The following is a 24,077-nucleotide window of genomic DNA, read 5'->3' as shown; positions in this document are numbered from 1 at the left end:
GGCTTAGGACCACTTCAGGCCGTTCTGAGAGCTACAGGGAAGCTGTGTGACTGAAGCTGTTTCACTGCTACCCCAAGGTGTAAAGAAGATAATAGAGTGAAATGTCTGTGGAAGAAAGCTGCAGAGGATGAGTAGAACCAGTCCAGGAGACACCATGTGCCTGGCTACCAATGGCAAGACTACAGGACTTCGGAACTTGTTGGACACAGGGCTGTGGAGCTAATGTTGGCTTTGATGGGCTTGGGGCTTGCTGTAGCCTGGTCTTTTTTGCTGTTCACCTGTTGGTCCTGTTTGGAAATAGATGTTTACCTTGAGCATTGCATGTTAGAAGTATTTGACTTTATGCTTTTCACAAGGGCTGGCAATTAGTCTGAGGGTTTGAGGGAACAACTTTTGGCTTTGAATCTGGTTAGAACTCTTAAGCTTTTGGAATTTTGGTGGTGGACTGGACACATTTTCCAGAATGGAATGGATGTGAGTCTGTCGTGGGTAGAGGGCAGAATGGTATTGTTTAAAGTAACATTCTGAGTGTCAGCTTAACAAGGGGTGGACAGCGGCCTGGCTGACTTGGATCTGTTAGTGTCTGTCTCCTTCACAGTACATTCATAGCCAGCCCTGACTCTGGAGCACCAGGACCCAGGGTCTGGCTTGGGTCAGGGAAATTGAGGCACAGCTCCAGATATTCATGCCACACATGGTCCACTGTATTCTGGGATACCTTGTGGAGTCCACATATGTCATTTGTGAATCTGGAGTTCATATAGCCATGCTTGTTTCTTCCAGAATCTTCTGGGGGATCCCAGCCTTCTGTATTAGAACTGTCCGCATTTTAGAGACAATTTCCCCTTAGCGGAGTTTATGGCAGCAAGCTGACAGTTTTAGTAAATGAGGAAAAACTGCATTTAAAAGTATTAATGGGCCTGGAGAGATGGCTCAATGGTTAAGAGCAGTGTCTGCTCTTCTAAAGGACCTGGATTCAATTCCCAGCACCCACATGGCAGCTCACAACTGTCTGTACTGTCAGTTCCAAGAGATCTGACACCTTCACACTAATGCACATAAAATAAAAGTAAATAAGTTATATTTTTTAAAGTATTTATATCTTTCCTTTTTTCCCGGCTTTTCAAGACAGGGTCTCTCTGTGGCCCTAGCTGGGGCTACAGTTGTGTGCCACCACCCAAAAAATTCTACATGTTAACACAAACTCTTCCTTTCTCGCCTCATTATCCCCTTCCAAAGCTAGAATATCTAGAGACCAGTGAGGAGCTCTGGGCATGACCCCTCTACACACACAGTAATTTTCTTGCCTCCCCATCCCTCACCATGATCTAAAATCTCTGCTGTCACCCTATTCCACTTCACTCTTGCTCTGGCCAATCAAGTTGGGAAAGCAGCAGAGCTTGGAGCCCCTGGGCAGGGTCTGGACCTAGTCAGTCCCTGCTGTGTCTCTGGGCCCTCATCTTCTAGATAGAGACAACAGCCTGTCTCCCAGGCTGCTCTCCCGGAGGCTCCTCATCGTTTGTCTGTAGTTTTTGAGAGCTGTGTATGGGTCCCACCCTGGTGGACAGAGGCCCCGCCTCCCTAGAGCTGACCTTCTCCCAGGTCTCTGAGCTCTGCTGGCAGCAGGCCACAGCTAGCTTTGCAAAGTCTCTGGGTTTGTGTCCACCTTTTCTGCCAGTGCCAGGACGCAACTCGTCCTTTTTGTACTGGAAACAACCAGCTCGAGTTTGTGAGGATAGGGTTCCTGAGGACTGTGTCCTAGAGAGAGCTGCTGTCCTGAAGGCACAGTGCTGGGAACTCAGCAACCGCAGGGCATTGTGAGGCCAGCAGCCAGGTCCCTGCACTCCTGCCTCTTAGCCATCCCGTGCTTGACTGATAGGAGAGGTGTAAACCCGTATCTAGATTCGTCCTTTCTTGGTGTATCTAGAGCCCGTCCTTTTGCAGTGTGCAGTGCCAGTGTTGTCCAGCAAATGTTGTAGATACAGTCTGAACCACGGGAGCTGCTATTGGCCACCAAGGACATGGTATGAGGACAGTGGGAAAGCCCCTTTGAGCATGTGTCCATGCCTCATGCTGATCCTATTGTGAGTGTGGCCACCGGCCCCGTTCTTGTCACTGCTGGATTTATGGAGAAAATCTACCTAGAAGAACTCAGCCTATGATTATTCTCTCTGTCCTCTCCTAAGTCCTTATGTATGTGCCAGGGTGCACACACACAGACCTACTGTGAAGCCACAGCCAAATCAGGAGGTAGTGGCATGGCCCAGGGTGGGCCTCCATGCCAGTGGCACCTGGCCGGGGAGGCTGACTGTTCTGATGCCCTGTGCCCGCCTGAGCAGAGTGTATATGGTCCCAGATTTCCCCGACTCCTCCCAAGACATCTTATTTCTCTTTCTTGTGTTCATGTGTTCCTCTCCAATCCTGAGTCTGCAGAGATGCACAGGAAATTGGGGTTCAGTTCAACAGTACACCTTGTTTCCCATGATGGCAGCTGTGGCAGGCACTAGCCTGTCACCTCATCTGTTTGCTTGTCAGTCACTCCATGTGTGCGCTGACACCTCCTGAGCACAGGTGCTAGGGCTACCTGCCCACCTGTGGGCATCCAGTCACACTGCCATGTCCTCCATATGCAGGTATATGAGTTGGGGGGTGATTTGGGGGCAGAGACCCATCCAAGGACTAGGCATGGGATTGTACCTCAGGCTCCTCATCTCCAGACCCTGTGCCCTGAGCCACTGTGATGGGTTCCCACATTCACTCAGCTCAGAACTCCCATCTTTTCAAAACTGGAGCATTGACTCATGGAGGACCCCATTGTGTTTTGATTTTTGGACATCCCCGGCTAGGGACTTAATCTTAGGGTCCCTCCCTTGCTGAGCCTGGGCTGGGCTTGTTGGGGGTTGGCGGGGGGGACACCAAGGATTCTGTGGTGGGTCAGGCAGGGCTGTAAGTGCCTGTTCTGTATCAACTCTTCCTCTTTGGAAAGGTCAAGTGCAGTGCGACCCTGCCCAGACCTGGAGTGCAGAGCTACAGCCTCCTTACTCTGCTTGCCCCTCCCTGCCTGCCCCTCCCCTGCACAGGAGGGAGAAAACTAGTGCCAGTGTTGTCCTGTACTTAGAACTGGGGCACTTTGTGACTCTGTGCCCTGTTGTTGCTTTGAGAAGTGGGCTCTTGACCTCCTGTGGAGGCTAAACAGGGCAGCCCCTGTGCGCAGCACTTGGAGATGGTGCCTGTGGCCAGCTCTCCCTGCTTCCTTCCCCTCCTCCTTACCACAGTTAGCCCAGCTTTTCCACTTTCCTAAAAAGTCCTGTTACTAAAAAATGTAATTTTCTGCTGGGTGGTGGTGACCCATGCCTTAATCCCAGCAAGAGGCAGGCCTGGTCTACAGAGCAGTGCCAGGACAGTCAGGGCTACACAGAGAAACCCAGTCACAAAGTGTAATTTTCTACAACCAAGAGCACTGAACTCAAAAATAGTTTTTTACTGTGGGAATACGCAAATGAAAGCATCAAAGGAAGTGTTTGTGGCCATCAACACCTGGCCATTCCTGTTCCTTACTTACCCTCTGGAACCTGTCAGGGGCAATCACAGATGTCATGAGCTGGCAATAATGTTCCTTTTTCAAACATTCACTCTGCTAGTATCACACCCCTTCAAATTAGGTGTGACACAAATCCTCTGTGTCAAGTGGTCCTTCTGTGTCTGGTGTCCTCAACTGCTTGTGATGCTTTTCACTCAGAGAGTTAGAAACCAGCCAAGGCTTTTGTGGCATTGAGGGCAGTCAGCAGGAGCAGAGCAGCAGAGGGCCTAGGCTGGCCAGTGGCATCACCTGCTAGCACATCAGGCGTGTGACTGTACTAGTTCCTGGGCCTGGTGGATGGTGGGACCTGGCCGCTTTGCTCCTCGAGCTGCATCTTCAGAACCAGCATGTCTGAGAATAAGGAGTGATGAGCTTTCTAAAGTCCACAACATCTGCAGGGTGGATGTTACCACTTGGATGCTGTTATAGGTGATAATCCCAGTGCTCAGGATGCTAATACGGGAGCTGGTCTAAGATACATTAGCAAGGCCTTGTCTCAAAAATAAGCAGGCAGGGGACCAACAAATTGGCTCAGTGAGGAAAGCACTTGCTATGCAAACCCAGTGACCTGAGTTTGATCTCTGTAGTCCACATAAAGGTGGAAGGAGAGAACCAACTCCACAAGGGTGTTCTCTCACCTCCTCGTGTATGTGCTATGGTACATGCAACACGCACGGGCACAGTGATGATGATGATAAGGTTTAAATAAAAATAAGCAAATAGGGCTGGCACGATGACTCATTGGGTACAGGCAAGACTAATGTCACCAAGACTAATGACCTGAGCTCAGTTTCTGGTTTCCACATACCAAAACCAACTCCTAAGAGTTGCCTTCTAATGCTGGTTTACATGTCTTCACCAGTACAGGCATGCACGCTTTTTTTTTTTTTTTTTTTTTTTTTTTGAGACAGGATTTCTCTTTGACTGTCACTTTGTAGACCAGGCTGACCTTGAACTTATAGAGCTCCACCTGCCTCTGCCTCCCAGGTGCAGGGATTACAGGTGTGCACCACTGTGCCCAGCTATGCACGCTTAAATAAATTAAAGTTGTACTAATAAATAAGCAGTGTGTTGCTCTCGTTTCCTTTGGTCTATACCCAGGAAATAGTTTGCTGGATAGTGGGTATAACAGATCGGTTTTGGCTCAGGACCCCCAAGACCAGCTTCTCAGCACAATTTATTTGTTCCACAGGGACAAAGGACAGGGAATAAGAGACAAAGACAGATGATAAAGGATGAAGGAGAATGGGAAGGAAACAAGGGAGGGAGGAGGGAGATGTGTTTGTGCTGGAGGACAAAGGCCTGCCTCTGTATGGAGAGGAGACAGGCATGGCCTATAGGCAAATGGTTTATAACCCTGTGTTAGGATGAGGTGTTTAATTTTGAGTGGGCACGTTACTTAGGTGAGCAAAGGGGACTTTTGATTGCTGGACCTTAGTAGTCAGTATCAGGAGGATGGAAGTGTCCAAATAAGGGAGTAGACCTTGGTGACCAGCTTTATGAAAGTAATCTAATAGTTCTTAACAGCGAAAGGGAATGGGGGAGAAGGGCAAGGCACCCCAGAGCCATGTTTGCCATGTTCGGGCTGGCTAGAGTTCCTTCAGTGGTGTGGTTGTATTGTTAATGTTTTGAGGACCCTCTATACTATTTTCCCACTGTCTGGTATTTTAACGATGGTCTGTGCTAAGCAGTTTTACAGTACGACATTTGCTGTTTGTGGCATCAGGTTGGTACTTGGAGGGTTTGGCTCTTGGAGAGTGTCAGGTTTCAGGGTCTTGATTGGGAAATGTTTACCTCCCTCTAGAAGGGAAGCCCTGTGCCCCGGCCAGTCACTCCCATTTCCCTCTGGTCTGCCATCTCTATGGACTCTTGAGTCTCTCTCTTACTGTAAGTGGCCCTCAGCATCTGGCTTGCTTCGCCCTGTGCTGAGTTTTAGGTTCACCCATGTTAGTGTCGATAGCTTCAGTGGGTGAACCAGCCACATCTTGCTGACCTTCACCAGCTGGTGGGCGTTGGTGTTGTTTCTTTTCTCTGGCTGTGATGGCTGAGACTGCCATTGAATTTGCATTTGTGAGTTTGTTTCTCTGTGTTTTTCTGTCCCTGGGTGTGGAGCAACTGAATTACACAGTTTATTTCTACAAATCCAGCTGTTTCCCAGAAATTGCCCCTTTCTCAGTCCCCTGGAGGTGGAGGACTGGTGGAGATGGGGCTGTGGTGGCAGTAACACCACTCGGGAGGCAGGGCCAGGCAGGTCTCTGAGTTTACAGAGCGAGTTCCAAGACAGCGAGACCTACACAGAGAAACCCTTTCGCAAGGGGGAAAATGTGGAAGGACTGGTGATTCTGAGCCACCCTTGCCCTGTGTTAGCTCAGTTTGTCGTTGTTTTCAGATAGGGTCTTGCTGTGTAGCCCAGGACAGCCTCTGAGTATATGGTCACAGATGTGTGCCACCATATCTAACCAGCTGGTGTTTTGGCTGCGTCCTCCCAGGGGACATTGTCATGAACTTTTCCTGACAGAGTGCAGTTTGTGGGAGACTGGGAAGGGGCTGGCACCTTGTTGGTTGTTTAAAGTGACCATCGTCACATGCTCCTAGGAAGTCAGCTTTACGCTGCGAGTCACACCCTGCCACTGTGACTTAAGCCCTTGCCTGTGTGGGTGGAAGACTTGTCTCCAGGATGTAGAATGCTCCTTCTTCCCCAGGTCACACCAGCCCGTGCCCCTTTGTCTGTGCAGGTGTCACCATGAAGCTTATGGATGAGGTGGCTGGGATTGTGGCTGCTCGCCACTGCAAGACCAACATAGTTACAGCTTCTGTGGATGCCATCAATTTTCATGACAAAATCCGGAAAGGTAAGGGAGTTCTTCCCGTGAGAATGGGGGGCAGCCCTTTGGGGTCCCTGGGTCCCTGATGCCACTTCACTTTGTGCTTGCACCTGGTGTCTGCCTATGTGCCACAAGGAGCAGGAAGAAACACCCGTGAGGCTGCTGTTTGTTGATGTGACCCTGGGGTGAGGGAGGCTTCTGTGCCTTGAGCCCAGCATTAGCTCATCCTGTTAAGATGGGGAGCCCTGAGATGCTCTCACTTGAGGTGCCTCAGGGCGTTCCTCCTTGGCCAGCCATGTTCACCTTGCTTGAGGGCTGCTTGGGAATCTTCACATGATGGGAGTGAAATCCCATGGCTGGGCCTCTGCAGCTTGTAGGGTGAGTTCATCAGTGTTGTAGCCTTATGAGCTGCAGGCAGAGGGTGAGTCCAAAGCTGGGCGCCGGCCCTGGGATCCTGCAGCATGAGAGCAGTCATGGGAAGGGCAGTACATGAGGCTAGCCCCTCGCATGGCTGGTTATAGACTAGGAGCCATGCAGCTCAACCTCTTCACTGCCTTGCCCACCTGGTGCTGAGTCCAAGGCCTGGTGGCCCTGGGTGCTCCCCCACATCTGGCAGCGGCTGCTACGTGGTGAGAGGAAGCACTCTGAGGTTGGGCAGGTGCAGACTGAAAGTAGGTAGGCTTTCCTGCAGCGGGCGTGAAGTAAGGACAGATGACAGCGACATGCTTCCAAGAATACATCCTGACTGACAGGTATCTGCCACAAACACAGACAACAGTTGTTGTTTTAACAGTTGCCAGTGACTGTCTGCTTTAGCTTGCTTCTTGGGGTTTGTGTGTCAGAAGCCCTGAACTTCTGAACGCTGTGCTCCTTGTAGCTCATGCCTTTGGGGAGAGGACAGTCCTGAGTTCAGATTTCACACCTCCCTTTTTCTAGAGTTCCTGCCTGGTGACAGGGCTGCCTAGCATTCCACTGTTAAATATAAACCCAAACCCACCATGGAGACCAGGCTGGTGTGTGCAGAGCTGGTCCTGCTCAGTCATCCCTCGGTGACCCTAGAACACTGAGAAAAGTGTCCTAGACAGCAACTTTTCCTCCGTGTCCACCCAGCAGCAGCTATAGCAAGCCCAGAGTCAGAGAGCCCTTACAGGAGCTCAGCCCTGTTCTCAGAATGAAGGCTCCAGGGAGAAGACCCCCACATCCTCCCCCTGAGCCCCCAGCTTCTCAGGAGCCACTGGGAAGCTGTTCAGGAGGCAGTGTCTCTGAAGTGCAGGAGCTGCTACATCCAAAGGGAACCATACACCAGACAAGAGTCAGGCAGCTTTCACACCTGCCACCAGAGTGGATGTGGCTTTGAGGACAGAGGCACACAGCATGGAAGAGGGTCTTCATTTTCAAAGGTCCTTGACTTCGTTGACACTCTGCTTTCCCCTGACTTCCTCTAGGGAGTGAGGGGAGGGTTATTGTACAGAACTTCCTGGGCTGGCCTGATCTTCGTAGCGCTAAAGGGCCGTGATCTTGGTGGTGTATACCTTGAATCCCAGCACTCAGGAGTTCAAGGCCAGCCAGGGTTACATAGTGAGACCCTGTCTTCAAAAAAACTATCTGTGATGTGAGGTCCCTTCTCTAGAGGCCCCGCCCTCAGGGGCTGCCCCAGGTCTTTTCTTTGTCCTTGTACTATACAGCCCGCTGGCCTAGAGACCTCTAAGGAAGACATTGGCTCCTCCCACGGAGCATCAAGTTACTGCAAATGATGACATCTTGTTTGAGGTTTGAAGGAATTGAGGCAGTACTGAAATAGAAGTTGTGATGTATGGCCTACTTCTGTGTCAGTGTCCTCAGGCTTTTACACACTGTTGCCTTGTTTGTTGTTTCTAAAGAGATGTCTCCTGTGAGGTCCCTGTGTGCTGTCCTTTTACAGAGGAGCTGTCTTGGAGTGTGTCCAAGGAGGCTGGTCCCTCTCAGGTGGCACTGACTTCTTCGAAATTGAGGTTGTGCCATTCTATCTTAGGTTGGTTCCTCAGCAAAGAGGGCTCTGCCACTTCAGACCAATGTGTTCTGCTTGTTCATCAAAAGCACAAGGTTGGCAAGTCCCTCCTGCCTCTGGGTCTGTGGTTGCAAGCGTGTCTGTCAGGAGCTATAAGGAGAGAGGCGCTGACAAGCCAGTTCTGATGAAGCTGCTGAGGTCACCTTAAACCCCGGGGCTTTTTTGCCTCTTGAACCGCCATCCCTGTGATTTTCCTTTGCTCACACCTCTGCTCTGGCATGGAGGAGGCCACAAGGGACAGTTTTGCCACCTCCTCAGAAAAGTGTGACATGCATCAATGTGTAGAGGATGAGGCAGCATCCACATAGCCCAGGGAACCTGGCCTGCAGGATGGGCCTGGCACACGTGGGCTTTTCGAAGAACAGTGTGAGCTTCCGGGGCTGCTGGGTCTGATGCTGCAGACTGAGGTGCTTAAGATGACAGAAATTATTTCTCTCCTGACTTTGGAGGCTAACATCTGAATCTAAGCTATCATTAGGGCTGCACATGCCCTGAGAACCCATCCTGCCTCCTCTGGCTCCCCGTGTTCTTGGCCATGGGCCATCTTTTAGGTTTGTCTCTCAGGACACTTGACTGTCACTCAATAGGGTATCTCTCAGAAAGTTAGGCCAACAGCTTACATGGTCACAGGACTGTCCCCAAATGGTCAGAAGAGATGTATGAGTTTTAGCAGAACAGGATATGTGCTAAGGTGCAGTTAGCTTCACCAGGTTTATGAACATAGGCCCAGTTTTCATGGTCAGGCCTTCCATGTGGCCTTTTGGGCTACTGTTTGACCCTGCTCTTGCAGAACGGAGCTGACTTGCTGTTTACAATCTCTGTTCTTTGAGGATAACTCTTCGCTAGTGCCAAGAACACAGAGGACACACTCCATCCCACCTGTGGCTCATAGCCTCCATGGCTCCCTGTAACACCCTCTGTGCAGCCTGGTTAGCCTGGCATCCTGGTACACTGAGGCAGGCTACACTCATTCACACTACAGGTGTTGGTTAAGTTAAACTCTCCAGTGACTTCATGCACACATTAGGTTGTGTCCAGCCCTGTGTGGTTGACCCCTTGCCTGATAAGAAGTGGGGAGGGCAGGGTCTAGCTCCTTCAGCTCTCTTGGCCCGACAAGAACATCTCAGGATCTCCACGTCAGTACCAGGGATACTGGGGACAGTGGGAGCTGTGAGCTGTGCCAGGCCTGTGGCCACTCTTAGAGGACCTGCTATGCCCCGGCAGAGTGTGAGGAGGATCCTGGACAGCACACAGCATGGTAGGGGGGCAGAAGTAGACAACAATTACAAGCAGGAACCTCAATCACATGACGTAATGTATCCCACAGGTCACTCTCTCCATTTTCCTCCTCAATGAGACATTACATTCTTTAGAGAAACTGGTTTCTTTAGAGAAACTGGTTGGGTTTTGGAGGTACTAGTTAGGAAAACCAAAAGTGCAGTTTTCTGTGAATAACTAGTCTCCCAGACTAGGAAGCAGGGACACTCCGAGAGGCTGCAGATGTCACATCAGCATGAATTTGCTGCTCTGTGCTTTCTTGAGACACTTCTGGCACACAAAACACTGAACTGTTCACAAACTTTGGAGTGCTTGCCAGCCTCTCAGGCTTGGTACCAGCTTTGTTTTCTTTTCTAAATGCATGGCATACTGCCGTAATCTAGCTGCTGCAGCCTGGGGAGTGTTGCCGTCTGCCGGGAAATCGGCTGGGGCGGCTGCAAGCCTCATGGGGCATGCTGTCCAAGTGGGCTATCTGTGGCTTCACAACTCAGCCACTTGATACATTTGCTTTGGACGTTGCTGACTTCAGTGCCAGCTGCGTCCTGAGAGCCTTCCTATCAGGCTCTCCAGCCTCTTATCTCAATGTTTCAATCTGGAAACTTGAGCATGAGAGGTTGAGCTGCCCACAGCCACTGGGGCTCAGGTGTTTCTTGGTGACCCCTGAGAGGACATCCAGGCATCCAGGGCCCAGAACATCAGCTGCAGGGGAGAGGGAACGTATAATCTCCACAGGTCAAATGCAGCAGCATCTACCTTTGATGTTTGCTTTGGATGTGCTGTGACTACAGTTGCTTCTCACATTTGAGTGGGAACTTCTGTCTTCTGAGGGGGTGCAGCGGGGATTTAGCCTAAGAAAGACACTGCTCTGTTGCCCCCTCTCAACCTTTTTGTAGGGTCCTGCCGAGTCCAGAGAGTGTCCAGTGGATAGTTGAGTTCTGCCTCCAGCAGCTCCCTACATTCCCTTCTATTGCCTTTGTTTAAAAACAAAAACAAATGTCAGGTAGTGGTGGCACACATCCTTACTCCCAGCAGTGGGTGCCAGAGGCAGGCAGATCTCTGTGAGTTTAAGGCTAGCCTGGTTCACATAGTGAGTTCCAGGACAGCCAGGGCTACCCAGAGAAGCCCTGTCTAAAGAACAAAAAGAAAAGCAAAACAAACAAAAAGCAATACCAAAAATCCTTTTTCTGAAGGTTCATTGTGTATGTATACATGTTTTGCCTACATGTTTGGATGTATGTCATGTGTGTACCTGGTATTTGTGGACTGGAACTGGAGATATGGGTGATGGTTAGCCACCAAGTAGGTGCATGGAATTTAGTCCAGGTTCTCTGCGAGAGCAACAGGAGCTCCGAACTGCTACACCATCTCTCCAGCCCCTTGGTTTTGTCTTTAACAGCTGCTGTACTGCCCACAAAATAGTCCCAGTTTACACATGACAATTTAGAATTGATTAAAATGAAACTTAAACCTGGGCTTTAAAGGGATGTGCTTATAGTCCCAGTGTATCTTAGTCCACACAAGGAGGCCATTCCAGAAAGCCTGGGGTTGTGGGGCTGAGGAAGAAACATCCAAGTTCAAGGCAGCCTGTGCTATGTAGTGAAATCTTGTCTAAAGAAGAAAGAATGGGGACAGGAGGAAAAAAAGAGGAGACTGGCCATCTGAGATGCCAGAGCCCTGAGCAGCTGTGGTCCAGGGCAGTGTAGATGCGGAATACTTCATCATCCAGCCTTCTCGACCCCAGGTACCTGTAACTTTGAACATGGATGGCCAGGTGCCATATGCTGGCGTTAGCTGTGTGCTGACCCACCAGGCCACCGCCCTAGGGAGCAGAGCTGCAGGAGCTGTGGACACAGCACTGCTCACCCTGATGTGGCACTGGGCTGACCTGCTCCTTCACTTGCTTCATCGTGTCCCCAGATAATGTCTCAGACACTTCTTCCTTGTAGCGCCATCCTCCCACAGTCTGGGTGTTGGGGCCTCTTTGCAAAGAAGTGTGCCAACACCTATCCTTAGCTACGAGGGTCACTGTGAACCCAGACTGTCCCAGTCCTCATTCACCCCTTCTCTATGTGCCTGGACATTCTGAGTGCTTGTGGAATGGTGGAAAGGGAAGAAATGTCTGCATCCTCCTGGGGAAAGTCAGGTGGGTGAGGGGTTGAGAGATTCCAGGTCAGCCATTCAAAGGATGACCTTTGAGTTGAGGAAGAAAGTGGAAAGAAGCATTGGCTAGTAGTGTTTTTGACAGAGGCCAGTGCCATCTTCTGAGTCACTCAGTTCAGACCTGCCCAGTGTTCATGCCAGGATAATGCCAGGGTCTAGGGCTCCCCTGGGCTCTGGGAGCCGGCAGGGTGCTAGGTCCCTATAGTCCACTGCCCATGTTTTAGCCCCTCTACAGCCCTTGTGGGTCTATGTCTTTACCCACCACATACTGGGGGCCCTCCTTTGCCCCTGGCCTTTCCAGGCTGGAAGACATTGGGCAGATCTGCTACGGAACATGAAGACTATTTGGAAGGAGTGCATGGAAGAACATGACTGTTCACGGCAGTAGCCCTGGAGAAGGGACACAAAGGGCAAACCAGGCTGCCATTGTAGGAGTGTGGAAGTCGGGGCCAGGGCAGGAACATGTAAAGGTTTAGACCACTTTTTAGGACCTGGTTCTCCAGGCAGGCCTTGACACTGCAGGGCCTCTGGGTGCTCTGTGCTTCCTGTCACTGGAGTTGGGGATTTGGCTTTCAACATGGGCTTTCAATTTGATCCTTTTTCTCAGATGGGGGATTCCTGCGTCTATCAGAATGCTCCCTGAGGCTTGTGTGTGAGCAGCTTTGTGATGCAGCTCTCTCTTGGAAGTGAAAAGGCACAGATTCAGGGTGTGTTGCATGGTGTCCCTGGCTCTCCAGACCGGCCAGCTGCTTTGTGTCCCCTGGTCCAGTTCTCAGAGCCAGCCATTTCTGACTCAGACATTAAGCCAGGAGCAGCCAGGATTTTGCTATGGCACATGGTAGGAGATGGGTGACAACAGAAGGGCGTGTTTCCTTTTTACCCTCGAATTGACAGTGTGTTTGGAGAAGCTGGAAATCGCGCCTCACAGCAGTGTCTGGAAGGAGGCCCTTCACACAGTGGCCCCTTGTATGAGCCTGGTCGTTGCTGGTTTCTTCTTTCCTGCTTGCCTTGCAGCCCAGCTCTCAGTGGACGTTGAGGAGAGGGCAGAGGCACTGCAAGGCCTGGGTGACTAGTCTTAAGTTTCTAATGAGCTGGTGACAGCCCCAGGATGTGGCACAGGGTGTGCTCACCACTGGCAGATGCTTGCGACAGCATCACAGCTGGTACTAGGCCACCTGTTGCTGACCACCTGGCTCCTTCCTTCCCTCCCAGAAATGGCCATGTCCTGCGCTGAAGCATCCTGTGTAAGTATGAAGCTGAATGTGGAATGGAACTTTCTGGTACTTCTTCACAGAATAGCCCTGCTGCCTTTATTATTGTCTCTTTCTCTGGCTGTCTCATGTGCCCTGCAGGGCCCGTCTTGAAGCTAGAATGCTAGATATGTGTTGTAGGTCTTTGCAACCTGCACCAGTCCCTACTGAGTGGACTGTGACCCACGGGCTGGCCCAGGAGAAGACCATGCTTAGAGATGGACGAACGATTGTGATGATGCTCACACATCAGTCAAAAGTGACAGCATCCAGAAGCCAGCTCTACCCAAAGCTCTACTCGTGCTCATGTGTGCGCGCGCGCGTGTGCGCACTCTCGCACAGGCCAACACGGCCATGGCCAATCACATCATAGGTAGGAATGATGGCTGTGGGCAAGCACTAGGCTCAGCCCGGGATCTGCTGCCCTCCCTTTCATGGTTTCCTGAATGGCTCCCTTGTGTCCATTCATAAGAGCTGAAGTGAGCTCTCTGAGACCAGAAACTGCCACAGCTCGAGAGAGGTAAAGCCAGGCAGTGGAGGCTGTGTGTAGAAGAGGGGTACTGCCCGAAGAGAGACATCAAGACCAGAAGCAGAAGCTAGGCTGAAGCACCATGTGCCCAAGTACCAGTATGTGAAGTACTAGGCTGAAGTACTGTGAACCAAGTATGGTACAGTTGAGAGGGGCCACTCTGGGCATTTATAGGGACAGTGACTGTGGAGTAAGGTCTGGTCACATGACACCACGTTAGTGGTGGTCAAAGGTGAGCCTCAGTCAGTAGAACCCTGGCATGCTATCAAATAGCTCAGAGGATGAAACAGCCCGTGTTTAAGACCCATAGAGTCCTGGAGCAAGCCAGACAGTCAACATGCTGTGCTGATCCAATGTAAAGAGTGTAAGCCTCGGTTGGGCTGGAGAGATGGCTCAGAGGTTAAGAGCACTGGCTGCTCTTCCAGAGGTCCTGAGTTCAATTCCCAGCAACTACATGGTGGCCCACAACCATCTATAATGAGATCTGATGCCCTCTTCTGCCATGCAGGTGTACATACAGATAGAGCACTCATAAACAACAACAACAAAATAAATAAATATAAAAAAATAATGTAAGCCTCTGGAATATTCTCCTGTGGTGCTTAGAACATCGCAGTTGGGCAGCTGTGTGCCCAGTGCGCACCACCCTGCCCTCGAGGACAGGGAAGGTGGCAGGTTTGTCCTTCACCTGAGGCAGGCCTGAGCAAGCTCACCAGAGCCTGGCTGACCTACCTGTGTCAGTGGGGCTGGACCTAGTGGGCCAGAACTGCTGGGATAGCAATGACTGTCCGCTCCGGAGAGAGATGACTCACACTGACTAATAATGGCACACACTAATAGTTTGTTGTCTCAATGTCCTCGTAGCTGCTGCCGCCTGTGTTCCCTAACCCAGTGTCTTAACTGTCCTCAGTAACATGGGCTCTCCGGCCTGCCCTGCCCACGTGGTGCCCCATGGGTAGAGACCAAGCTGGCGTCCGCTAATGCAGTGGCTCCATGTATCTGCAGGCTGTGTCATCACCATCTCTGGACGCATGACCTTCACGAGCAATAAGTCCATGGAAATTGAGGTCCTGGTGGACGCTGACCCTGTGGTGGACAACTCACAGAAGCGCTACCGGGCTGCCAGTGCCTTCTTCACCTATGTGTCCCTGAACCAGGAGGGCAAGCCACTGCCTGTGCCTCAGCTTGTGGTGAGTGTCCTTGGGAGTTCCATCCTGACCTGAACAGGGCAAGGCCCAGGCCTGGCTGCCTTCCTGGCCTCTGATCATGGGTTGTGCTCAGGTCTAGTCAAGTCTCCAGAAGGGGTACCTTATAAGCTGCAGGCTGTAGGGTGGGCAGTCAGGTCAGACCTCTCTGATCTCATCATCATTGTTGGCTCCTTGTGGCTCCTAGAGTGCCTGGCATTGTGTTCATGTGCTAGAGTGAGGGCTCAGAAGCACCTCGAGCCTTGTGTCCTCTAGCTCAGGGACCTAGTAGGACTGAGGGATAGGAAGACTGGGGGTAGCAGCGCTGAGGGGTAGGAGGACTGAGGGGTAGGAGGACCAAGGGTTGGGAGGACTGGGGGGGTAAGAAGACTAGGGGGTAGGGGAAGAGAACTGAGGACCTAGGAGGACTCGGATTAGGAGGACTAGGGGGTGGGCTGTGGGCCCTCCCAATGTGACGGTGGCCTTTTGTCTCACCTGATGAAAAGCAAGTATCAGTTCTATGTCGCTGGGCCTTATGCAGGGGCGTGGGGGATGGCCCACTTTGTAGTGTGGTCTTAGGAAGTGGGGAGACTGGAGAGTGCTGGACAGCAGCCACAACTTTAAGTAAGATCCTCCATGAGGAAGGCTTCAGCCAGAGGCCTGGCAGTGGGCAGCAGGGAGGGGCTGTCTCAGGAGGTTGTCAAGGGCAGGGACACACAGGAACAGAGACAAGCGTTGATTTAAAAATAAATAAAACAAAAAACCAGGGCTAGGACCAAGGTCTTTCTATACTGCTGAGGGGTTGGGGTCTTCAGGACTTCTCCAGTGGGCACAAGATGAGGGCAGCTCCAGGGTGGGGTGGAAGGTATGCATGTTGACAAGGCTCTGTCTAATGGGCCCGCCAGATCTAGAAGTAGAGAGGGCTGGTGCTGCTGTGACCGCACACCTCCTTCCTGAGACCGTGAGCCCTCCTTCCCAGCACAGAACCCGGTTGAGTGACCCCACAGCACTTTCTTTTGGGCTCCCAACACTGAGGCCAGGGTGGGCGGACACAAATACCATTCCTGCCACCGGGTACAAGACAGACACCTACCAAGTTAGAGAATCTGCTCTTGATGGTGCCCTGTGGGTCCAGGCTTTTCCTTTGCCCTTGTTGAAGATGCCGCTTGGCTCTTCACTTCAGCGCTTGCCCACTGAGGAGGGCAAGAGCAGTCGGCAGGGAAGACTTTCTAGAGACCGTTTCTGCTGGGCTTGGGCATGTACGAACCAGGCAGGTACAGGTGCTGGGCCACACGTGTACTGCACACAGCTACGCAGGGTGCACGCCGCCCCTCCTGCTCCCGCCTGTCCCCCACCCCCACTGCCAACCATCTTCAAGCTCTTGTCTATTTTTAGCTCCCTCCCCAGGGCCCTGCTGACACGGAATGCAGCCTCATTTGCTTCTGTGGAGGTGTTTCCTGATGTGAGGAGGGCTTGTGTGCCAGGGTCCCTGCAGCTGCTGCCATGTCCAGGCTGACTGTTAGCACTGGCCAGCCTGTGCAGGAAGCATGGCCTACCCTTTCTGCCACACATCCTCCCTGTGGCAGTGCCCTTTGACGTTGGAGTGGGAGTGAGCCACAGGCTTCTGGCTAGATAGCTGAGGATAGTGTCCAGCAGGAAGGCTTCCAGCAGAGCAGCCTCCTGTGGTTCAGGACCTGTGGCTCCATGGGGACCCAGTATCTTGTGTGTGTGTGTGTGTGTGTGTGTGTTTACCTTTTTGGCTAAGGGAAGTGCTTTGAGGAAGGTGAGAACCATATGGAGTCAATGTTGGGCTGAGGATCTCTCTGGCCCCTTGTGTGGGCAGAACTTGCCTCATTTAGAATGCTATACCCCAAGGGTCCCAACAAGATCCACTCTAACCAGAGAATACCCAGGGGCCCACAAAGCAGCTTTATATGTTCTCAGAAAATCTGGATCCAACTCCAAAGAGCTGGCTTCCCCATCACCGAATCTTCCAGCCCATGGTGACTGCCATGCCTGGCTGTGTATACCTAACGAATGACAGGCAGGGCCAGATCCTGCTTTAGTCAGTAGCCCCAGGCAATGAGAACATGCGTTTCAGGTCAAAATGGGGGCAAAGAAGAAATCAGGACTGTGGCCAACTTTCTGTCCTTCCCAGAGTGAGGCTTGCTCATAGCCAGAGTTGCACAACCAAGGATCAATAAATGCACTTTTTATCTTCGAAATTCTACAGCGCATCGCCCAGTGCAGCAGCTCAAACCCTGGGGCAGTAGTGAGGGCCACGTTTGCTAACAACCTGCTGTATCCCTGCTGTCACTATGATGACAGAGTGCCCGAGGAAAACAGTTGCTCCGTCCTGTTTGGGGAGATGCTTCTGATTTTAGATGCTTCAGTCCATGGTACCTTGGCTCTGTCACTGCAGGCCTCAGGAAGGAGAGCGTCATGTCACGGAGGGCATGGTAGTGTAGAGCTGCTTCTCTCACAGCAGATGGAAAGCAGAGAGCAAGGGAGGTCTATACACGGCATCCTTCCTAGGGCATACTCAGCATGAGCCTTTCTTCCAAGGCAGTCCACTTTCAAAGATGACACCAGCTGGAGCCCACGTGCTCACCATCTGATGGTTTTTCACAACTGACCTCAGCAGGGCTACTGCCTGCTTTAAAAAAAGGGTGACACTGAGGCTGGCACGATGCCAGAGCCATTCCTGGCCCCTGGGAAAGGTGAAAGGAGTGTTCTGAGGAGTGGGAGGAGCAGATAGTTAAGGCCACAGAAACATGTCCTCACGTGTGGCACATCTGGAGTTAGAAGACACCATCTTCATCCTGACAGGAAGACCATGAGGCAGGGCAGGACTTCAGCGCCGCCAGGCCAGGAGAGGCTGCTTTCAATCAGACCTGCTGATTTGGCCCTGGGGGTGCTGGCCTCAGCTCTGGGACAGGTGTCTGCAGTGGGACGGAAAAGAACCAGCGGCTTTGTCGTGCCTGCACCATCAGCCCCACATGATCAGAGAGCCATCTTGCCTTTCCCAGGTGACCGCGCTGCGCCAGCTGGTACCAGACCCCAGTAGATGTTTAATCCCATGGCCTCTGTGATTTTCCAGAGGCTGAAACAGTTTCTCTCTCATCTGTCTCTCCTGGGCTCAGTGTAGACACCCAGTTGTGACTCATTTTGCCAGTTTACCTCCCAGCCTTAGTGGGCACACCTGCACCGTGGGCACAGAGGTAACCACCAGTCTCTGTCAGCTAGCCAGGGGGTGCGTCACGTGACCAGGGACCTCGTTATCTTTGCTGCCGTGTATACCACTAACATGGGTGCTCGGAGAGACTAATAAACCTGTGCTGTGGGAGAGGCCCTCATGGGCTGACTCCCCTTCAGCACAGCCAATCCGATCCCTGCTCTGCCTGTAGTCTCCTGGTGGCCTTTATACAGAGTTTCTCAGCCATGTGGGGACAGTACATGGTAGGTGTGAGCCCATCTCTGCAGGTAAGAGGAGCCCCTTCCCTGGTGAGGGTATTGATAATCACCATGGCTCTCCATGGTGAGCTCTGCCCAGAGACCCTAGGTGGTCACAGGGAAGAACTGACCAGTCCAGCTGTGCAGGACTTCAGTGCCGTCAGGCCAGGAGAGGCTGCTTTCAATCAGACCTGTTGATTTGGCCCTGGTCAGTGCCAGGCCTGACCCTGCTGGTCAGGTTCTCAGGCAGAGCTGCACTATGCTGCTCTTACCTTCCTTCCCACTATGGGACAGTGGTTTCTGTGCTGAGCCTCAGTGCCTGGCCTGATGGCCTTCCATACACTGTTTCCCCATAGACCCCATTAAGCAGAATTTTCATTGGTTTTGTGAGTGTCCTGCGACCCCTTTTGTGGAACATGGGAGGGAGTGCACTGTGTGGCTTCCTAATGAAGGCTTGTGCCCCCCGGGCTAGAGGAAGGTGTTTCCTTACCCCTGGAAGCTTCCTTTTACCAGGCACTCACTAATTACAAAAAGGACATGCTATTGATTATGCCGTGTAGGGCTCAGCCTCTCATCTCCTGTGCTGTATTCCAAGTGTGTTCCTGAAGCACAGCAGATGCAGGGTGGAAAACTCTTGGCTTGCAGCATGAGGCTCAGGAAGCCTGTGGCTTCCCTCTGGTGGAAGCAGGCCCAGAAGACGGCACTTGGCAGGACGTATGGAGGAGGGAGGAGAAGATGCGGACTGAGGCCCGGAGCTGCCAGCCAGGGGGAGGCACTCAGTGCCGCCTGGAGCTCTGAGCATCCAGAAGGCAGCGTACCTTTAACCTATGGCTGTGCAACATCACCTTTGGCCCTGTGTTCCTCTGAGTAGACAGGCTTCCCTTAGTGCCCAGCTAACTTAGATGACCGCCAGCCAGGCCATTTGACTCTCCTCCCAAGCAGTGGGAGCATCCTCCAGCCCCAGGAGAGCATGTGAGCTCAGATCATTTGTAAACACAGGTAGATGTCTCCACAGATACTCATGCCTATGGACACTTGTGACAGACACATGCCAGGCCACACATATGCTAGGGAACCCAGCTACTTCATGTTGAGGGAGCCTAGCAATAGTGCATGTATCAGTGGACCCAGGCTCCTGCCCTGACGCCCTCTCCATCCTTCCCACTAGGCAGGTGCCTTCCATCCCCACCACATCCCAATTTGACACAGTCCCCTTTACTTCACCTTTTCTCTTTGGCATAGCTTGTGGCTGCAGGTAGGTCGCCTAGCAGCCGAGAGTTGCTGTGGCCCTGTGGCCACCAGCTCCTTTCCTCCTGCTGACAGCCTTAGGTCTCCCATGGAAAAGCTTTTGCCTTCTCTCCTCCTCCCTAGCTCCTTCAGAAATGGCACAGCCGGCACCGTATGTGTTTATTTACTTTGCCCACAGAGGGGGTCAGGCTGCAGGAAGTGGCAGCTGTGCCATGGTGAAGGCTGTGTACAGGGAACCATCTGTCTCATTCTGTCAGCTCCAGACTCAGCAGGGACATGGCGGCTCTGTCAGTCACTGGGCAAGAAAGCCCACCAGGTCCTCTGAGCCAGCAGCCTTGTTCCCCAGGAGACTGGTTCTGCCTGCCTGCCTCTGCTGTTACTTTCAGCTGGCGGCTTTGACCACTTCTGATCTGGTGAGACCTCCATGGGAGGGAGGCCTTTGCCATCTCGGGATGGCAGTGAGGCAGAACTTGGCTCCTTGGGCTGCTTGGATTCCCGTCCCTGAGCACAAGATCCTGAGTGCTTTGACAGTCCCTAGGGAGAAAGCGATGAGGCCGTCAGCTGGCAAGTCCTCATGGGCTCCGGCAAAGCTTGGCCACGTTCTCCTGGCCACCCTCCCACACATCCATCACCAGGCAGCGTTCATTTTGGCTGAGGGCAGATCCTGGTGATGAGGTCACTGCAGATATTAAACATCAGAGACACATCAGGGCAGCCTCAAGGCCCAGTGCCAGGCCCCAGCTCTGCCCTCCGCCCTGAGCTGACCGCTACAGATTTCTACACTTTGGTCCATGCCCTCCTTGGGTCCTACCATCGGTGCCCGGTGAGACAGACATCGTATACTTCTACCAATGAGACACACATTCTGGAGCTGCTGAACTGTGAGGGCATGAGCACCTGGTTTACCTCCTGTGTCCCTGCCCTGACTCCCCCCTCCCACACATATATACACACACGCCACCATCCCTCCCAAACTTCATTGTCTAAAAGGAAGGCTCCTCCCATACTTGGGGAGTGTTAAGGGTGATGGCCTAGGGTCTGGCTTTTCCTGTATGTTGTGATGTCATGTTACTGCCTCTGTGGAGGTGTGGAGTACCCAGAATTCAGTGTTGAGGTGAACTAGGGTCCTGCTGGCCATATATGGCCCACTTGCTGATTACTGTAGCCTATTATATTGGCTACAGCTATAGATGCTGTGAGTTACTTATCTTCCTCTGGGCTCTAGGAACCTGGGGGTCCCTCATGACTCTGGTGAGGAAAAGTTGGACCTGGGGCTAGAAGGCCTCTGGAGGCCTCTCAGCTATAGCCAGAGAGCCCCCATCCTTCACAGGCACCCAGAACAGCCAGAGGGCTGCCAGTGGGGGAAGCCAATGGGATGAGAGTCAGGCTGATCTCAGGCAGCACTTCTGTGTGCATTCGACTTTTCCTGTAGTTAATCCAACTGGGAGGAACGTGCGGTCTAGAAAAACCAGCCTCTCCCCCAGGTGCAGATGACCAGAGTACCCCCAAAATGGACCCTGGCTCCTGGGACAATGGGGCACAGAGGGCAGACACAGGCAGGCTAGAGCTCAGGAGTGACTGAGTCCACATGTTCTTATGGAACTCCAACTCTCAGCACCTTTAGGCCCTCTGGACTCCTACAAAATGAAATCCTTCCACCCTGTTATTCTGTGAGGACTGATGCTCATGCATTGGGGTTAACGCAGAGTAGGGATGAGAAGAGGAGCCTGCCTTGGAGACCCTTACACACTGGGACAGCAGCTTCTGTAGCACGCTAGCAGAAGCACCTCTCTAGGAGATGAGAAATTTGCCCAAAGTGACACAGCAGGCAAGTGGCAGAGCCTCCACCTAGACGCCTGCACTGTAGCTGCCTGCTAGTCAAGCAAGGGTTTAGTAGCAGGCATACAGTAAGACAGCAAACCTAAGGGTCTCTGGTGAATGGGAAGGTCTGTCCTATGAGAGCAAGCCTAGAGTCCTTCTGAATTCCCTGCTGCCCCTTGGGTTGAAGCACTGTCCCTCTGTGGGGTCACCATCCTCGCTGGAGATCGCCTGCCTCCTGAGGAGTGTAGAGCTCCTGTGCAGAGCACTAGGCCATGTGCTGTGGCTGCTCTGTCCAGTGCACACTAGGAATCAGTGTCCCTCACCCTGCAGAGTTCCTGTCCCCAGGCCCGTCTCTTCCTCACTCAGGCAGCTTCTCCCTTGTGGCAAAGTCACCAGGGACCCCAGCCTCCTAGAGCTCAGAGGTTGACAGTAACTCAGAACACCCATAACATAGTCTAACACCATAGAGCAGCTGGCTTCTAAGTGTCAGAGCAAGCATCCCCTGGGCTGGGAAGCCAGCCAGATGAGCGAGGCTGGTCAGCAGAAAGCATGGTACCAGCAGCCACCTGACTGACCTGGAACAAACCAGTGTGCAAAAGCCTGTTCCACCAGGTTAAGCAGATTGATTTTGCTTTGAGATTTCAGATCTTGGTGTCAGTGTGTGTTGTTTTCTGAGGGAGATCACTTAGTGGGCCCTGGCTGCCAGAGAAGCAGCACTTAACCAAGTTAGTTGCTTTGCAGTTTTTATTTGGCCCCTCTGTCTTTTGGGAGGAATGTTCTCCCCTGTGTAGGATAATTCTAAATAAACTTTTATATGGCTGGGCAGTGGTGCCTCAAGCCTTTAATCCCAGCACTAGGAAGGCAAAGGCATGCAGATCTCTGAGTTCAAGGCCATCCTGGTCTACAGAGTGAGTTCCACAAGAGCCAGGGCTACACAGAGAAACCCTGTATCGAAAAAATAACAACAAAAGGGACTGGAGAGATGGCTCAATGGTTAAGAGCTGCTCTTCCAGTGGTCCTGAGTTGAATTCCCAGCAGCCACATGGTGGCATACAGCCTTCTATACTGGGATCTGATTGATTCCCTCTTTTCTCATGCAGACACACATGCAAATAGAGCACTCATATCAATAAATCTTTAAAAAAAATTCTTTTTCTTTCCACGTATGCACCTAAGACTGTGCATACAGTAACCAGAAACCCTTCAGGAAGCATGCCATTGTCTTTAAATATCTTTTGTCTCATTGGCTCCTAGCTGGCACAGCCTGGACAGTTTATACCTGGTGACATTTAAGGAGCAATTTTGGGGAAGGCTGGAGGAAGGAAATATTTGGTGTGACTTGACATTAAGTCCTCTGGCTGGTGGTTATCCTTTGCCAATATATCGCTTGTCTGTAAAGCGTGTAGGCCTAAAAATAGCTGCTAGGACTTTGTGTCATCCTGGATGAAGGGCATCTGCCCCATTTCATTGGCTTTTGGATACCCTCATAATGTCACAATGAAATGGCATCCCAGTAGAATTAGCACAGATCATTAAATCCGGCTCCTTGGCCAGGGTAGTGCCAGATGGAACTTTAGGGCAGGTGGGACCTCAAAAGTGACCACCCAATTGCTTGCTGCCATGTCATCTGCCCAGGGGTTCACAGCAAAGCCGGCCACTCCTTAAAATGGTCCATCAGGACCAGCAAACCCAGCCTGCAGCTAAATCCCTCTGCTCCGTTGGTCCTGCCCACTGACGCTGTGGCCCCAGCTGCTTAAGTTGCTCATCCCATGCTGCTGCTGAGGGTCTCCCAGCCCAGGGCAAGGTGGTAGGGTCCCTCCACAGTGAGTGGTGCTGTTGCTCCTAATGTAAGGCCTCAGAGGCCTTTCTCAAGGCGGCAGTCCATGTAGCGTCCCTGCCTTCCCTTTGGACAGTTGTTCCCTGGAGCAGGGCAATCCTTCTTTTCCTTCATGACGATTGGCCCCACACACAGACTTTCTAACCCCACAGTCCATCACCAGAGTGAGTCTGGGCTTGGGACTCCACATGCTGTGGAAGATGTGGTAAGAGACCAGTGTCTGGCTCCTTGCGCCCCTTGGCAGAGACCCTTAGCTCCCTCCAGGGACCCCCGTGAGCTCTCCAGTGCCTCTAATGTGTCCTCTTTTGTGTGCCACAGCCCGAGACGGAGGATGAAAAGAAGCGCTTTGAAGAAGGCAAAGGCCGCTATCTGCAGATGAAGGCCAAGCGACAGGGCCACGCAGAGCCTCAGCCCTAGGTGTCTTCCTCCTGTCCCTGTCAGCACAGTTGTGGCAATAGCCCCGTGTGCAGTCACTTAGAAGTTACCCCCTTGGCTAAAACCCCAATTTCCACTGAGAGCTGGTGTTATGTGAAGTGTTGTGTGGCAGTGTTACCTAGGCCCCGTTCCTGACTGTGCACCAAAGCTTTATTTATATCCCTCCAGTAACTGCTCCCCAGTGTTGTCCCAAAGGCCACCAAGGACACCAGAGCACACTGAATGATCTGTGAAGAAGCCAGCACCACTAATAAAGCTGCTGTCTGGCTGGACCCTTGAAGCCTGGGTGATCGTTTGTCTGTGGTGGGGGGGGAGGTCTGTTTTCTCGCTGGGCGTCACCTCAGCCCTCCATTCCTCTGAACTCACTGCCTTCTCCCAGGCCCCAGCACTCCCAGCACCAGCTCTGGAAAGTGAGAGGTGTGCTTGGGAC

At 52.2% G+C, this 24,077-nt stretch overlaps 1 protein-coding gene across 2 annotated transcripts in view; it reads left to right on the top strand.

Moving 5' to 3' along the window:
- Window positions 1-23,927, top strand: part of Acot7 (acyl-CoA thioesterase 7) — an 88,805-nt gene extending 64,878 nt beyond the window's left edge. For both annotated transcript variants that reach the window (XM_055615058.1, XM_055615057.1), the window contains exons 7-9: window positions 6,316-6,432; window positions 14,675-14,859; window positions 23,531-23,927. In XM_055615058.1, coding sequence (XP_055471033.1) covers window positions 6,316-6,432; window positions 14,675-14,859; window positions 23,531-23,629 — 401 coding nt within the window. In that variant the 3' untranslated portion in view covers window positions 23,630-23,927. The remainder of the gene's footprint in view (window positions 1-6,315; window positions 6,433-14,674; window positions 14,860-23,530) is intronic.
- The last annotated feature ends 150 nt before the right edge of the window (window positions 23,928-24,077 follow it).

The sequence above is a fragment of the Psammomys obesus genome, unplaced genomic scaffold, assembly GCF_907164565.1.
Source record: "Psammomys obesus unplaced genomic scaffold, mPsaObe1.curated_primary_1811, whole genome shotgun sequence".
Lineage (NCBI taxonomy): Eukaryota > Metazoa > Chordata > Mammalia > Rodentia > Muridae > Psammomys > Psammomys obesus.
This window is presented reverse-complemented; position numbering and strand designations above follow the sequence as displayed.